The 16,529-nt window shown below is 51.2% G+C and overlaps 1 protein-coding gene across 2 annotated transcripts in view; it reads left to right on the top strand.

The window, feature by feature from the left end:
• PCGF3 (polycomb group ring finger 3) overlaps nt 1-3,732 on the top strand; it is a 49,572-nt gene extending 45,840 nt beyond the window's left edge. For both annotated transcript variants that reach the window (XM_052642014.1, XM_052642013.1), the window contains exons 10-11: nt 2,256-2,336; nt 2,726-3,732. In XM_052642014.1, the coding sequence (XP_052497974.1) occupies nt 2,256-2,336; nt 2,726-2,773 (129 nt within the window). In that variant the 3' untranslated portion in view covers nt 2,774-3,732. The remainder of the gene's footprint in view (nt 1-2,255; nt 2,337-2,725) is intronic.
• Nucleotides 3,733-16,529: the final 12,797 nt, after the last annotated feature.

Here is a 16,529-nt window from a genome sequence, read left to right as displayed (position 1 = left end):
CCCGTAGGGTGGCTACTGCAAAAATAAGGAGCAAGTGCTGGTGAGGATGTGGAGAAATCGGGACACTTGTGCACTGTTGATGGGGCATGAATTGGTGCACCACTGTGGAAAACACTGAGGATTTCTCAAAAAACTAAACAGAACTAGCGTGAGATCCAGCAACGCCACTCTGGGGAGCACCCAAAAGAAGTGAGAACAGGATCCCGAGGGAGTGTCTGTACCCCCATGCTCACAGCAGCGCTGTCGACAGTGGTCAAAAGGTGGAGGCAACCAAGTGTCCATCAGTGGGTGATGGATAAGCAGAATGTGGTCCGTCCATGCAGTGGAATATTCTGCCTTGGACAGGAAGGAAGTTCTAACACCTGCTACAACATAGATGGATCTTGAGCAGACTGTGCTAAATGAAGTAAGCCAAACACAGAAGGACAAATACTGTCCAGTTCCACTCATACTGGGTCCCCAGAGGCATCAGAATCATACAGACAGAAAGTACGACAGGAGTTGCCGGTGCTGGCCAGGGGACGGGCGGTTACTGACTAAGCGGGCAGTTACAGGCTTACCCACGCAGAGCCCGTGGATGGGTATGGTGGCAGCTGCACACCGTGGAGGTACTAACGCCACTGAGCTGTGCACTTAGAAATGGCTAGGCTGGTAAATTTCACGTGCATCTTACCCCAGTTACTTTAACAGTAGATAAGAGTGAACTGTTGGTGCACACAGAGGAGAGAGAGTTTGGGGCCACCTCGGGACGGAAGCAGGGTTGGAAGGCCGCCGCCCTGTGCCAGGGAGTCCTGGCGCCTCCAGAGGGCCTGAGCCTGCGGGCTCCCAGGCAGAGCTCTGAGGACTGCGCTCCTGGCGTTCTCCATCCTGACCCGCAGTTGTGCTGTCTCCACGCCAGACACAGGGAGCACACGTCGGGACCCTTCCTCCCCTGCCTTGAGAGAGAAGTTTAGAAGACCATCTGGGAATTCCTGGTGGCCCAGTGGTTAAGACTCGGTGCTTTCGCTGCAGTGGCCTGGGTTCGGTACCCTGTTCAGGAAACTACAGTCCTGTGGACCGCATGGCACTGCCAAAAATAATACTAATAAAAAGACCACCCAGGTCAACACCATTTGTCGTCAGGGAAACGCAGATTGAAACACTCCACACCTGCAGAATGTCCAAAACCGAGGGCCCCAACACCACCACATGCTGGCAGGGACGTGGAGCAGCAGCAGCTCTTCACTGCCAGTGGAAACGCAAGGTGGTGCAGCCACTTAGGAAAGCAGTTCGGCAGTCAAGCCCCTTGGTACTTACCCAACGGAGCTGAAAACTTAGGTCCACGAGAAAATTTATACACAGATGTTTATAGCAGCTTAGTCATAGTTGCCAAAACTTGGAAGCCAAGGCATCCTTCAGAGGTAAATGGATAAGCAAACTGTGGTCTATCCAGACAGTGGAATGTCACTCGGCCAAGAGAAAAGAGCTAACGGCGTGAGAGACGCGGAGGAGCCTTCAGTGCATTATGACAGTGGAAGAAGGCAATCCAAACAGCCTGCACGCTGCGACCCGCGCCTGTGACATCGGGAAGACCCGTGGAGACGGCGCAAGGAGCCGGGGCGGAGGGCAAGAGGGACGGGCCCCCCGAGGAGCCCTAGGGCCGCGAGCCTGCTCGGAGTGACTCGTCTCTGTGTCCGTCCAGGCCCCCAGGAGGCACAGCACCGGCCCTGAGCCTGGCAGGGGCTGTGGTTGTGGGAGGTGAGGAGGTGTTGGCTGAGGCTCATCAGGTGTAACATGTTCACATCAGGGATGCTGCTGGCGGGGAGAGGCTGTGGGGCGGGGCCAGGAGATAGGTGAGGGCTCTGTACCTTCTGCTAAATTTTCCTGTGACCCGAAAACTGCTCTGAAAAGTCTTTATGAAAAAAAAGGGAAGAATTGTCTGTGGAGCCCATAACCTTTTTCCACTGAGGTGAGAGGGACAAGCCTGGCCAAGATGGACTGGAGCTGGGGCACGAGGCGCTTCTTGGTGACAGTAGCCTGGAGGCTGCCGTCCCACAGCAGGGCTGCTGCCTTGCCGTGTGTGGACAGAGGCCCCTGAGTGCTCTCCACCCTCGGGTGGGGCGGGGGGCGGCCTTCCAGGCTGCTTCCCGCCGGTGCTTCCCCAGAAGGAAGGCAGGTGGCTCTTCCCTGACGGGCGTGACTGCCTGCACCAGAGGCCCCACGTCCTGAGCGCTGAGCCCTCGGCCCCGCTGACTGAGGTCTTGTTCTTCCGGCAGCTGGACATTTTATGCAACGAGGAGATCCTTGGCAAGGACCATACACTCAAATTTGTCGTCGTCACGAGGTGGAGATTCAAGGTGAGACTTTGCTGTGATTTTGTGTGGCTTATTTCAGAGCTTAGGAGTAACAGCCCACCACGGGACTGTCAGCAGTGCAGTCGTTCTGAAGTCGTCAGCCCCAGGGGGCCAGGGGTAGTGCAGTCCCCAGGCCCCCACTTGTCTCATCTCTCCTGGTCAAGGTGACTGATGTCCTGGGGAGGGAGGGGCCACTGCAACCAGAAGGCACGCTTCCAGCCACGCTGCCTCTCTGGAGCAGGAAGCAGACGGGCGTGACCCCCAGGGTCTGCCTGAGAGCAGGGCAGAGACAGGCCGGCCGACCACTTCCTGGGGCCGGGGCAGGGGCAGGCGGGGGCTCCCTCCGCAGCTGAGCCCCGCGGGGTCCCGGCCCCTCCCTCCTTGTCTTGCAGAAGGCGCCTCTCCTGTTGCACTACAGACCCAAGATGGACCTGCTGTGAGCACCGCGGAGACGCGGCACCCAGGCGCCCGAGGGCACGCGCCAGGCGGGGCCAGAGCACGCGGGTGCTGCCCCGGGCGCCACGTGGACCGGGCCTCGAACAGAGAGTATTTATCACTTTTGTACGAGAGAGAATCCACACGTGACGAGACGCTCGGCACAGGGTTACAGATGTGATGCGCGGGGACCAGCGTGAGGACGACGAGGTGGCGGCCTTCATTCCAACACGTGACCTTTGCTTGCTTTCCAGGTCTTGAAAATCTCAGTCACTTCCGTTCAGTTTATGGATTAGGTTTCACGATAGTCCCAAATACTTGTACGTTTATTGAACCCTTCCTAAGTTATTGAAAAAATGTCTTTTCATGGAGAATGACGATGTTTATGTTGCCTTCAGCTTCCTGAACACTTAGAAGATATTTAAAAATCTAATCTAAAAGCAACCCAAAGAGGGCTCCATGAGTATCGTGAGTTAGCCACGGTATTTCACTTTCCACGTTAGGGAACGTGAAGCCGGGGCCTCTGACCCCCGGGGGACCCAGAGCCCAGGGCAGGGTGCTGCCCCCCAGCACCAGTGCAGCTGCTCAGCAGAGCGGACGGGACCAGTCAGCGCTGGTTCTCAGAACAGCTCTTCTTCTGAAAACTTGTTTTTATTAAATAGGGCACAAGTTGCTCAGTGCCACTGGTTAACTTCACGCTGATTCTTTCCCTTTTTCGTTTTGCTGAAGGAATTGATGGTGGTTGCGGGGGTGGGGCTGGCGCCCGGGGGTATGTCTCCACTGAAGCCCCAGGCGTGCAGACCCCAGGGCCCGCCCGGTCCACTCTCAGCAGTGGGCACGTCCGCCCTGCCCACCGCCCTCTCCCAGAGCAGACGGCGGGGCCGGCGGGGTCCTGTGCGTCAGAAGCTGCTGTCCTGTTACTTAGGACCTAAAACCCAGCAAAGGCAGCACGCCCTCTGTTAACCTTTCTCCTCCCAAATGTTCGTATTTTTGTGGAATTCGAGAATAAACTCTTTGCCAGCACATCCATCTTTGTTCTTTCAAGATCGTAGTTTGGAATGTGTGGAGGCAGGAGCGAGGCGAGGGCCCCTCTGGGCGTGAGCTCATCCCGGCTGCGTGTCTGTCCCCGTGCGCGTCCAGCGGCTTTTGCCTGCGCTTCGGGCTCTTCCCTGCCGTCCCCTCGGCTCCCTGGGGTCCTGGGGCCACCTCGTTCAGTAGGTAGTCTTGATGGTCTCCTGAGAGCTGGGTTTTCCGTGAAGAACGTCACCTTGGGGACTGGAATTTTTCTTGAACTTGCTTTGGCAGAGGTGGTCAGGCTCATCGGCACTCGTTTATTTTCTTTTACTTCCTGTTTCATATGCATAAACGTCAGAAGCCGCTCCTTAGTGATGAGTAAAACAGAGTAACTCAGTCCAAGTGATTTTAATCTGAGGCCTTTCAGAAACCTAAAGCCAAGTTTTCCCTGGGAGTCGGTCACAGTTCGCCTCTTTATTTAAGCCCATTACTCCCAGACTGTTTGAATTATTAGTTTCCTAAGCTCATTTTTCATGCAAATCGTTTTTAAGAGTTCCTATTCAAGGGTTTAATGAGTAGATGTGTATGAGTAAATATTACCTGTCTACCTCAGATACACATTTCTGCTGAAACGTTCTGTAAAACCATGTGTTCTCAACGCAGTTGAAGTATAAGACTAGAATGTAGGTATTCTGTGTGGTCAAGGTAAGGAAAGATTAAACAATATGAGCGTCGAAGTTCAAATACCCTTAATTCAGGGTCAGACTAACAGGAGCCTGACTGTGTGATCTCATAGTGTGTGCCTGTAACCTTGCGCTGTGTTTGCGATCACTTGAATTTGCTATGGTGCTAAGTTGATGTACTTAATACACAGAGAGGTGGAGGCGGGTGAGCCGGTGCCACCGTCCCCCTGGGCCCCGACCACCCTGGGTCCTGCGTGTGTAGCGTGTGGTCCTGATGAAACCTCAGCAGCAGAAGTACCTGTTTTTCTAAGACGTCCCCGTGCAGACTGTCTTCACTGCAGGAGAGCCCGGTCCTGCCACCTCTGGTCCGACGCAGCCTTAAGGGCCGGCTGGGGCCCTTGTAGCAGAGGGAAGCCTGCCCTGTCCTCACGCGTCTGCTTAACATCGAAGGGAGACTCTCATCTTTTCCAGCATGAAAGCCGGGATCAGTTAGTGATTGGATCCTGTCCCTTTTTTGTTTTTCTTAAACAGATGGAGTTACTGTGAAGTAGTTTTCACAACTGTTTATGCTGGTAAAACAAACACTGTCAGCAGCAGCAGCAGCAGCGAGCTTGTCACCAGTGCAGGGCCTCACTAGACACAGGCGTCAGGAAAATAGAAGATTCAGATAGAATATATAATATTGAATTTAAGATTTGGGGGGTGAAAAAGAAGAAAACTTTATAAAATTATTTATTCTATTTTAAGCCCTTTATCATATTTTCCCACCCAATTGTTTGTTTTCAGTGGCCCAGCTTTATTTACAGGCATATAAAATGAAATTGTGAGGTGTTTTGCAAGCTTCTTTTTACTTTGAGTAGCTTTAATCTGTGTGTTTTGTTTCTCACGGACGAAGTAGGCTCCAGCGCGTTCCTAGAGTCAGGTTGAGTGGCCCACAGCATCTGTTCTGCTGACTTGAAGAAGGTGCAGGGGCCCCTCCGAACGTGTACACGCAGCTCAGATTCTTGTCCATTGTGGTCCTCACAAGAACGCCGTTGTCGGGAGTGTGTGGGGGCCTGCATGGGGGTGTCGGCCATCGGTGAGAGTAAGGGACCACGTGGCCAAGACCGGCCTCGTGCCTTGGGCCCGCGTGCTGGCAGCCCAGGACACGCCCCCTGCTGACCACAGCTGTGACGGTGCTTCTTCCTGGGCTCCAGAGCCCTGCAGGGCTTGTGGCCTCCACGCCCCCTCGTGATATTAGAAGTCTTTAGAAGTTCATTTGTTTGTTTTTTTCTCAAAGCCCACAGGATGTATTTTACAGTGATTTTGAAATGTGTCATTGGACTGAATATCCTAGGAACGAGCCAACTGATTTCTTCTTTGCACGTGAATATTTGATGCGCTCTCAGAACACTGAAAATACATCTAGTGCAGATAAATCACGAAAAGCTCAGCTCCTCTATTTCCTCAGGAAATCATTTACACTCCAGCACATCATGTGTGACCTTCACGTGATATACCAACGTGTTTCTTGCCTTGGTGTTTAAACTAAATAGGTTGGGATAAGCTGTTAGGAAACGATTCGGACAACACTGAAGTCATCGCTGAGATTCTGCCCCTGCTGGGGAGCTGCCCGCCTCATCAGCTCACAAGTCTCCACATCTGGGGCGCGTCTGAGGGCCTGAAATTTTGCCTGTCCCTGAGCACGTGTGTAACGTTCGTGTAAATGTCTATTCCAACAGCTTCGTCAGGTGCAAGAAAACCGATTTTCCTGAAAGATGTAGCGTTCAGGGGCGAGAGCCCTTGCCTACGCTGGTGTCCCACGTGGAGCTCAGGGGCTGGGGGGCTGTGGAGGGGACGCTGCACACACGTGTTTCTGACTGTTTAGTTTGGAAGTTTACATTTTTTATGCTTTGTGTTGGTGTGAAATTTTTTTGTACTATTGGTGGCTAGATTTTAATCTAAAAATCTTTTTTGGAATATTGCTTAAATGTTTTGATTTTATGATAGTGAAGCTTGTATTCAGTGTTTTGCCAATTGATATTATATGCTTGTAATAAAAGCAAAAGGAAAACCTACCTAGTTCTCTGAAGCTGGATATTTGTTACCTAAGATGTTTGTAGAAGTGTAAGATAGGTGCCCTGTTAGGGTGATCCAGTACCCTGTGTATCGGTGAAGACGCGCTCACACTGCGCCAGACCCACCCTCCCAGCCTGGACCCTCTGCCCCACATGGCACCTGCGGCTGTGACCTTGGATGCAGGCTTCATTGAGCTGGTCTGGTGTTTGGCACCAGAGGTTTGATGGGGACTCTGGGAGCCCACGCTTGTCTGTTTGCCTGGAGAGGGAACTGTTTGGAGCTGTGTGTGCCAGGGGAGCTGTGTTAAAGAAAACCTGATTCCTGTTACCGGCAGACCACCAGCAGACTGGCACCCTCTTCTCGTGTTAGCTGGGCTTCCCCAGAGAGCAGGCCGCACAGGACACGTGTGTACGCAGGTTTCTTGTGAGGAGGCCCTCGGGGGGCTGAGCGATGCCCATCCCCAGGGGAGGACGCAGACTGCCCATTCTGAGGCACGCTCACCTGAGGTACCCTCACACACACACCAGAGTAATCTTAACTTGGGCACTGGGGCCCCGCCAGGTGGACACAAAACCAGCCATCGCAGACAGTTCAAGGGAAAAAGTACTACGCCCGAAACGTAGTTTCCAAAGGCTGAGTAATTCACAGCAACCTTGAAAATCGGAGAAAGCTAGAATTGAAAAAAAAAGGGAATATATTGACCAAAATTATACTCCTTGAGTTTCAGATCCGTAAACTCTGTATTGGAGGTGATTGCTCTACAGTGCCGTGTTACTTGCTGCTGTACACCATGGCGAATCGGCTATAACTATGGGTACGTCCCCTCTGTCTTGGCCCTTCCCCGCCCCTGCGCCCCAGGTCATCACGGCTCCAGGGCTGAGCTCCCTGCATTACGCGGCGGCTTCCCACTGCAGCTGTTTACAGGTCACCGTGTGCATGTCAGGCTCCCAGTCTGTCCCCCTCCCTTCCCCCACCGCTGTTGGTTCTCTGTCTGCGTCTCTGTCCCTGCTGCGCTCGTCTGTGCCACTGTTTCTGCTTCCATATGTATGAGTTAATTCGTGCAGATCAGTAAACTTTAAAGATAAATTTAGCCATAAGAAATTAATTGTACCTATCCTACTTATTTTTGGTGAGTCATTTACCCCATCTCATGAGTGTCAAGATGCCAAAGCCACATGTAAACACTCACCGAGGAGCTGGGCGCACGATTAGGTCCCGCTTGTTGGGCTCCATAAGGACAGCAAGCCGCCAGGCAGGTGCCTAGGGAAGGCGAGTCCGGGAAAAAGCCAGAAGGCGACTGGCCAGGCCCCCAAGCCAGGAGGACGTGCTTCAAGGGAGGGGCGGATGGTCGGCTCCGCCTGGAGCTCTGGCAGGAGGTTCACCTCTCCAGCGAGAGGCGGGCGAGTCTCAATTTCACTGCCGGTGCCGTACCCTCCAAAGCCGCGATCCTGAGCTAGGCGGAGCACGCACCAGGAGCCTGCTGCCCCTCCTGCTACCCGGCCAGGTTGCCTCCTCTGGCTCTTGGTTCCTAAGGGTGAACCCCCCGGTGGGGCAGCTGAGGATAGGCCCGGGGGCGGGCCTTCCTGCTCCGTCAGTTCCCTGGAGCACGGCGCTCCCGTAACAGGCTCCTGCAGGGCGCGCCACCACCTCCATCCAGGCGGACACACACCCGGGGCTCTGGGTGTGTTGTGGAGGGTGGCCCGAGAGACGCTTCCCCAGCCTTGAGGCCTGTCTCCACCACCAACAGGCTGATGTGTCCATAGGACTCTCCTTGCAGCCTCACTGGCTGGATTTTATTGGTGTGTGAAAATTAATCATTTGACCATCACATTGAATCCTATGGGTTTTGTGTGTGTGTGTGTGTGTGTGTTTCGGGTACTACGATACAAAGTTACTTCTTTAGGAGCATTTTTAGTCAAAAATCTTTTGAAGCATAGAGAGATCTGGCCTTTATAACAATAGACTAAGCCTGGAAATGCACCAAGTAAGAACACATTGTTGGTGGGAAATGGTTTCTCTACTAACACCCTGGGCAGCACAGAGAAGCTGCTGTTCCAGCTTCTCGGAAGCACTTCTGGTGATTCTACGGTTTATAGTCTGCTGTCGTAGGACCCCTAGGCTTGGGCAGGGGCATCCTGGGACCCCAGGGGTCTGGAAGGAGGGTGGGGTCCTGGGACCCTGGGGCTCTGCAGAGAGGTGAGAGGTGTGGCCCCGGGACAGGCAGGGCTCCCGAGAGTCAGGGGTCCCAGGGACCCACACTTCTTTCTCTTCCTGCTCCTGCGTGGTCCTGAGGCTCTGGAGGTGTTAGAAATTCACCTCCTCCTGCCCCGTGTCTGTCTCTGACCCCACACCCAGGCAGCTGGAGGGGCGCAGAGCCTGCCCCTTCCCAAGACTGCAGCCGAGAGGGGCTGAGTGCTCCCCATGGAGCTGTGGCTGGTCTGGCCCACCTGCTCCCCCAGCACCCTGGTTGGCCCTGCAAGGTTCCTTTCATTTCAGGGACTTGCTTAGCAATACTCATGGGTGGGGGGCCTGGGGCCTGCCAGAATCTCAGGGTGTGTGTCCTGCTCGTCGTCCGGCATGGAAAGCACCTCCTTCTGCTGGGTCAGTGTTGGCTTTTCACCCACAACGTGCCACGTTCATGTGCCTAGACTCCCTTCAGGACCTCGCAGAAGCTTTTCCACGTTCTCTTCATGCGGTTCGCACATATTCCTAGCTTGGCTCATTGCATGTACTTTCTCAGGGAGGTGGGAGCGCCTGGTGTTGCGGGGTAGAGCAAACGCTGGTGTTTGCACCCAGTCTGCTGGCCTGACTGTGACTGCGACAGCCTCAGAACCACACAGTCCCACTGCTCCTCACCCAGAAGAACGTCAGTGGGAAGAGACCCGCAGGGCAGCCCAACTTGAGTGGGGATATTCTTAACATTGCCATTTAAGTACGATTGTTGTGGGGGGGGGGGTTGATAAATACCAGTTATTAAGTCAAGAAACTTCCTTCTCTTAAAGCTTACTGGACATTTTAGGCTGGAATATGTGATTCCCATTTTGTTTCTTAAGTTAAAATTTTTCGGTAACCTTCCTGTTCTGCTTTTGAATTTTTAACACATACGGATTCAAGCAACCACGACTACAGTCAGGACACAGAATGGCTCCATCACCCCAAAGACCTCCTGGTGCCAGTCCTTTTTTTCACCACCCCCTGTAATTGCTGGCAGCTGCTGACCTCCAGTCTTACAGTTTTCCCTTCTCAAAAATGTTGTGTAAGTAGAATCATACACATCGCTTTAGAGACTGGCTTCCTTGACTCCACATACTGCCAGGTGGCCACGTATTCTGCATTTCCGGTGACATGGATGAACTGCAGTTTGTCTTCCAGTTCACCTGGTGAAAGGCTTGTGTATTTTCAGTGTTTGATGATTGCAAACTTCACATACAGATTTCCATGTGGATGTAAGATTTCTCTACAAAGCAGGATTGCTGGGTCATATTTTCACTTTAAGAAAGCAGTAAGCCGTCTGTTTTCATTCCAATCCCAAAGACAATGCCAAAGAATGCTCAAAGTACCACACAATTGCAGTCATCTCACACGCTAGCAAAGTAATGCTCAAAATTCTCCAAGCCAGGCTTCAACAGTATGTGAACCAAGAACTTTAAGATGTTCAAGCTGGATTTAGAAAAAGCAGAGGAAACCAGAGATCAAATTGCCAACATCCGTTGGATCATAGAAAAAGCAAGAGGGTTCCAGAAGGACATCTGCTCCATTGACTCTGCCAAAGCTTTTAACTGTGTGGGTCACAACAAACTGTGGAAAGTTCTTCAAAAGATGGGTTATCAGACCACTTTACCTGCCTCTCAAGAAATCTGTATGCAGGTCAGGAAGCAACAGTTAGAACTGGACATGGAACAACAGACTAGTTCCAAATTGGGAAAGGAGGACGTCAAGGCTGTATACTGTCACCCTGCTTATTTAACTTCTATGCAGAGTACATGATGCAAAATGCCAGGCTGGATGAAGCACAAGCTGGAATCAAGATTGCCGGGAGAAATATCAGTAACCTCAAATATGTGGATGCCACCACCTTTATGGCAGAAAGTGAAGAGGAACTAAAGAGCCTCTTGATGAAAATGAAAGAGGAGAGTGAAAAAGCTGGCTTAAAACTCAACATTCAAAAAACTAAGATCATGGCATCCAGTCCCATCACTTCATGGCAATTAGATGGGGAAATGAAACAGTGTCAGACTTTATTTTGGGCTCCAAAATCACTGCAGATGGTGACTGCAGCCATGAAATTAAAAGGCGCTTGCTGCTTGGAAGAAAAGCTATGACAAACCTAGACAGCATATTAAAATGCAGAGACATTACTTTGCCGACAAAGGTCCGTCTAGTCAAAGCTCTGGTTTTTCCAGTAGTCATGTATGGATGTGAGAGGTGGACTATAAAGAAAGCTGAGCACCGAAGAATTGATGCTTTTGAACTGTGGTGCTAGAGAAGACTCTTAAGAGTCCCTTGGACTGCAAGGAGATCAAACCTGTCGGTCCAGAGGAAATTAGTCCTGAGTATTCATTGGAAGGACTGATGCTGAAGCTCCAATACTTTGGCCACTTGATGCGAAGAACTGACTCACTGGAAAAGACCCTGATGCTGGGAAAGATTGAGTGCAGGAGGAGGAGGGGACGACGGGATGAGATGGTTGGGTGGCATCATTGACTCAATGGCCATGAGTTTGAGGTAAACTCTGGGAGTCGGTGATGGACAGAGGGGCCTACAGCCCATGTGATCACAGAGTAGGACACGACTGAGCGACTCAACTGTGCTGGACTGAAGCCTCCCTTCCAACCCCGTCCTGAGGGTCTTCCTCAGTCCATTTTTGGTACAGACACCAAAAGGCACCCCAGAGACAAAGGCTGGGATACAAGTCCTCTTTTGGAGGTGTGGGGACCTCTAGGTGCAGGTAGAGATGAAATTCGGGGGATGGAAGACAGCCAGTGAGAAAGAGGAAGGCAGCCCTTAAGTCCAGGAGGTCCCTCCACTGCCTTCCACCCCCTCCCCCCATGGGATTCCGACTGCCCCCCCCCACCCCAGCGATGACCCTGCCCCAGGAGCCAGCTCCCCTCCCCTGGAATTGAACTGCTCTCTTCCTGCCACCCCCCCATGCCCTCCACCCCGCCCCGCCCCCCCATGACTCAAACCCCAGGAGCCAGCTCCGCAGCCCAGGTACTGGCCCCAGCCCCAGTGCAGGTGTCCCCCTTTAAACAGAAGCAGTTTCGCAGGACATGTTGACACGTCATAGTTGAACAGTTCTATGAAGACCTACAAGACCTTCTGGAACTAACTTCCCAGAAAGATGTGCTTTCCACTACAGGGGACTGGAATGAAGAAGCAGGAAGTTGAGAGGTACCTGAAAGTGAAAAGGAAGGTAAAGCCGCTCCGTCGTGTCCGACTCTTCGCAACCCCATGGACTGCAGCCCACCAGGCTCCTCCCTCCATGGGATTCTCCAGGCAGGAGTACTGGAGTGGGCTGCCATTTCCTTCTCCAGGGGATCTTCCCGACCCAGGGATCGAACCCGGGTCTCCCGCACTCCAGGCAGACGCTTTACCGTCTGAGCCACCAGGGAGTAACAGGCAAGTCTGGCCTTGGAGTACAGAACGGAGCAGGACAAAGGCTAACAGAGTTTTGCCAAGAGAATACACTGGTCACATCAAACACCCTCTTCCAACAACAAAAGAGATGATTCTACACATGGACATCACCAGATGGTCAATACTCAAATCAGATTGATTATATTCTTTGCAGCCAAAGATGGAGAAGCTCTATACAGTCAGCAAAAACAAGACCAGGAGCTGACTGTGGCTCAGATCATGAGCTCCTTAGTCCCAAATTCAGACTTAAATTGAAGAAAGTAGGGAAAACCACTAGACCATTCAGGTATGACCTAAATCAAATCCCTTAGGCTTATGCAATGGAAGTGACGGATTCAAGGGATTAGATCTGATGGAGTGTGTGAAGAACTCTGGATGGATGTTCATGACATTGTACAGGAGGCAGGGATCAAGACCATCCCCAAGAAAAAGGAATGCAAAAAGGCAAAATGGTTGTCTGAGGAGGCCTTACAAATAGCTGAGAAAAGAAGACAAGCTAAAGGCAAAGGAAAAAAGGAAAGATATTCCCATTTGAATGCAGAGTTCCAAAGAATACCAGTGAGAGATAAGAAAGCCTTCCTCAGAGATCAATGCAAAGAAATAGAGGAAAACAATAGAATGGGAAAGACTAGAGATCTCTTCAAGAAAACTAGAGACACCAAGGGAACATTTTTTGCAAAGATGGGCTCAATAAAGGACAGAAATGGTATGGACCTAACAGAAGCAGAAGATATTAAGAAGAGGGGGTGAGAACACACAGAAGAACTGTACAAAATAGATCTTCACGACCCAGATAACCACGATGGTGTGATCGCTCACCTAGAGCCAGACATTCTGGAGTGTGAAATCAAGTGGGCCTTAGGAAGCATCACTATGAACAAAGCTAGTGGAGGTAAGATGATGCTGTGAAAGTGCTGCACTCAATATGCCAGCAAATTTGGACACTCAGTGGTGGCCACAGGACTGGAAAAGGTCAGTTTTCATTCCAGTCCCAAAGAAAGGCAATGCCAAAGAATGCTCAAACTACTGCACAATTGCACTCATCTCACACGCTAGCAAAGTAATGCTCAATATTCTCCAAGCCAGGCTTCAACAGTATGTGAACCGTGAACTTCCAGATGTTCAAGCTGAATTTAGAAAAGGCAGAGGATCCAGAGGTCAAATTGCCAACATTCATTGGATCATAGAAAAAGCAAGAGAGTTCCAGAAAAACATCTACTTCGGCTTCATTGACTGTGCCAAAGCCTTTGACTGTGTGGATCACAACAAAATGTGGAAAATTCTTCAAAGATGGGAATACCAGACCACCTTACCTGCCTCCTGAGAAATCTGTATGCAGGTCAAGAAGCAACAGTTAGAACTGGACATGGAACAACAGACTAGTTCCAAATCGGGAAAGGAGTACGTCAAGGCTGTATATTGTCACCCTGCTTATTTAACTTATATGCAGAGTACATCATGCAAAATGCTGGGTGAAGCACAAGCTGGAATCAAGGTTGCCAGGAGAAATATCAATAACTTAAATATGCAGATGACACCACCCTTATGGCAGAAAGCAAAGAAGAACTAAAGAGCCTCTTAATGAAGGTGAAAGAAAAGTTGGCTTAAAGCTCAACATTCAGAAAACTAAGTTCATGGCATCCAGTCCCATCACTTCATGGCAAATGGATGGGGAAACAGTGGAAAAAATGGATGGAGACAGTGACAGACTTCATTTTTTTCAGCTCCAAAATCACTGCAGATGCTGACTGCAGCCATGAATTTAAAAGGTGCTTGCTCCTTGGAAGGAAAGCTATGACAAAGCTAGACAGCATATTAAAAAGCAGAGACATTACTTTGCCGACAAAGGTCCGTCTAGTCAAAGCTGTGGTTTTTCCAGTGGTCGTGTGTGGATGCGAGAGTTGGACTGTGAAGAAAGCTGAGCCCTGAAGAATTGATGCTTTAGAACTGCGGTTCAAAAAGTCTTTTGAGAGTCCTTTGGGCTGCAAGGAGATCCAACCAGTCCATCCTAAAGGAAATCAGTCCTGAATATTCATTGGAAGGACTGATGCTGAAGCTGAAACTCCAACACCTTGGCCACCAGATGAGCTGACTCGTTTGAAAAGACCATGATCCTGGGAAAGATTGAAGGCAGGAGAAGGGGACAACAGAGGATGAGATGGTTGGATGGCATCACTGACTTTGAGTTTGAGCAAGCTCCGGGCGTTGGTGAGGGACAGGGAGGCCTGGTGTGCTGCAGTCCATGGGGTCCCAGAGAGTTGGACAGGACTGAGTGACTGAACTAAACTGAACGCAGCTGTCCTGTGGATAATTCAGAGGTTTATTTTCCAAACAGGGAGGCTTCTGGTTCTCTCTTTATTTTCGGTCTTATACCAGGTGCCCTGAGGCGAGACCATGTGCTTTTTGGCCACACTGGGCAGTTATGGGGTCTTAGTCCCCACTCGGCTCCCTGCTGCCCCAGACTGAGGGCCTCTGCCAGTGAAAGCCCGGAACCCGACCCCTAACCGCCAGGGCATTCTCCCCCGTGTCCTGTTCTGTGCCAGTCCCATGACTCGCTGGGACTGGTTCTGTGGCCTAGTCGGCAGTCAATGTTCGTAAATATTCATGGAGCTTGAAAAGTACCCGTGTTTATCTGTGGTTTCAGTTGAGGGCCAAGTTCGGCGTATGTCCAGCAGGCCACGTGTTCTGAGTGCGCTGTCGGAATCTTCTGTATCTTTTCCTGATTTCAGCTGCTGGTTCTGTGTCCTGCTTGTTACTGAAGAGATGTGTGAGATGCGCTTCCGCAGACTTTGGCGGCGAGCGCATTCCCGCTCCTGCTGTTGTCTCTTCCTTTTCTTCCAGGGGCGGCTCAGGGCCGCGTTTACTCTGCTGGTAGCACGGCTGCCCCCCCACCCCCGTTCAGCTCCTCTTTGGCTGGCTCTGTTTGGAACCAGCTTCCAGCTGAGACACAGGCGAGTCTCTGCTCTCTCCCTATCTCTGAGGCTAGTTTGCTTTCTCTTCTGCATCGGGCAGGAAGGCTGCTGGGCTTTCGAGGACCATGACCATCTCAGTGGCCTGAGAGGTTGGCAGGGGCCGGGCAGGAGCCAGATGGGCTACAGCCATCAGATGAACCTGCTCTGACCGGGATGGCCTCAGGCCACCCGGCCCAACGCACCCCATGGGGCGGAGCAGGGGCAGCATCACCCCCAAAGCCACAGCTCCAGAGCCTCCTGGCCACATGGTCCCTTGCATAGCGGCAGTGGGGAGAGAGGCGACTCGGCCGGGAAGGCGCCCGGGACTGCCCGTGTGCCCACCTGGCTGAGGCTCTGCGGTCATGTGACCTGGCTCTGGGCTGAACCCGAACTTCCCTCTCCTGGGTCTTTCAGTAAAGGGCTGGGATTAGTGTCAACTGAACTGGATTATACCTTTTTAAAGTAAAGTTTTAGAGCAGATTTAGATTTACAGGAAAATTACGAGGCTAATGCAGTGTTCTCTACACCCCACCCCTAGGCTCCCCACCTGTAAGCATCTTCCACTGTCTGGTACTAAAGTCCATTCTGTGCTCAGATTCCCTTAGCCGTTTTCCTTGATGTCTTTCTGTTCCAGGATCTTATCCAGGATATTGTTACGGAGCCAAACTTGGGTCCACTCGCCTGCACACAGTAAAACCAGTTTACTGACACCAGGTGGTGCTGAAGCAAAGTGCAGAATTTATTGCAATGCCGAGCACCGAAGAATTGATGCTTTTGAACTGTGGTACTGGAAAAGACTCTTGGAGAGTCCCTTGGACAGCAAGGAGATCAAACCAGTCAATCCTAAAGGAAATCAATCCTGAATATTCATTGAAATGACTAATGCTGTGTGGATCACAACCAACTGTGGAAAATTCTTCAAGAGATGGGAATACCAGACCACCTGACCTACCTCTTGAGAAATCTGTATTCAGGTCAGGAAGCAACAGTTAGAACTGGACATGGAACAACAAACTGATTCCAAATTGGGAAAGGAGTACGCCAAGGCTGTATATTGTCACCCGGCTTATTTAACTTATATGCAGAGTATATCATGAGAAACGCTGGGCTGGATGACACACAAGCTGAAATCAAGATTGCCGGGAGAAATATCAATAACCTCAGATATGCAGACAACACCACCCTTACGGCAGAAAGCAAGGAAGAACTAAAGAGCCTCTTGATGAAAGTGAAAGAGGAGAGTGAAAAATTTGGCTTAAAACTCAACATTCAAAAAACTAACATCATGGCATCTGGTCCCATCACTTCATGGCAAATAGATGGGGAAACAGTGGAAACAGTGACAGACTTTATTTTGGGGCTCCAAAATCACTGCAGATGGTGACTGCAGCCATGAAATTTAAAAAACACTTGCTCCT

Source organism: Budorcas taxicolor, chromosome 6 (genome assembly GCF_023091745.1).
Source record: "Budorcas taxicolor isolate Tak-1 chromosome 6, Takin1.1, whole genome shotgun sequence".
Classification (NCBI taxonomy): domain Eukaryota; kingdom Metazoa; phylum Chordata; class Mammalia; order Artiodactyla; family Bovidae; genus Budorcas; species Budorcas taxicolor.
Note: the sequence above shows the minus strand (reverse complement) of the source record. Positions and strands in the feature narration are given on the sequence as shown.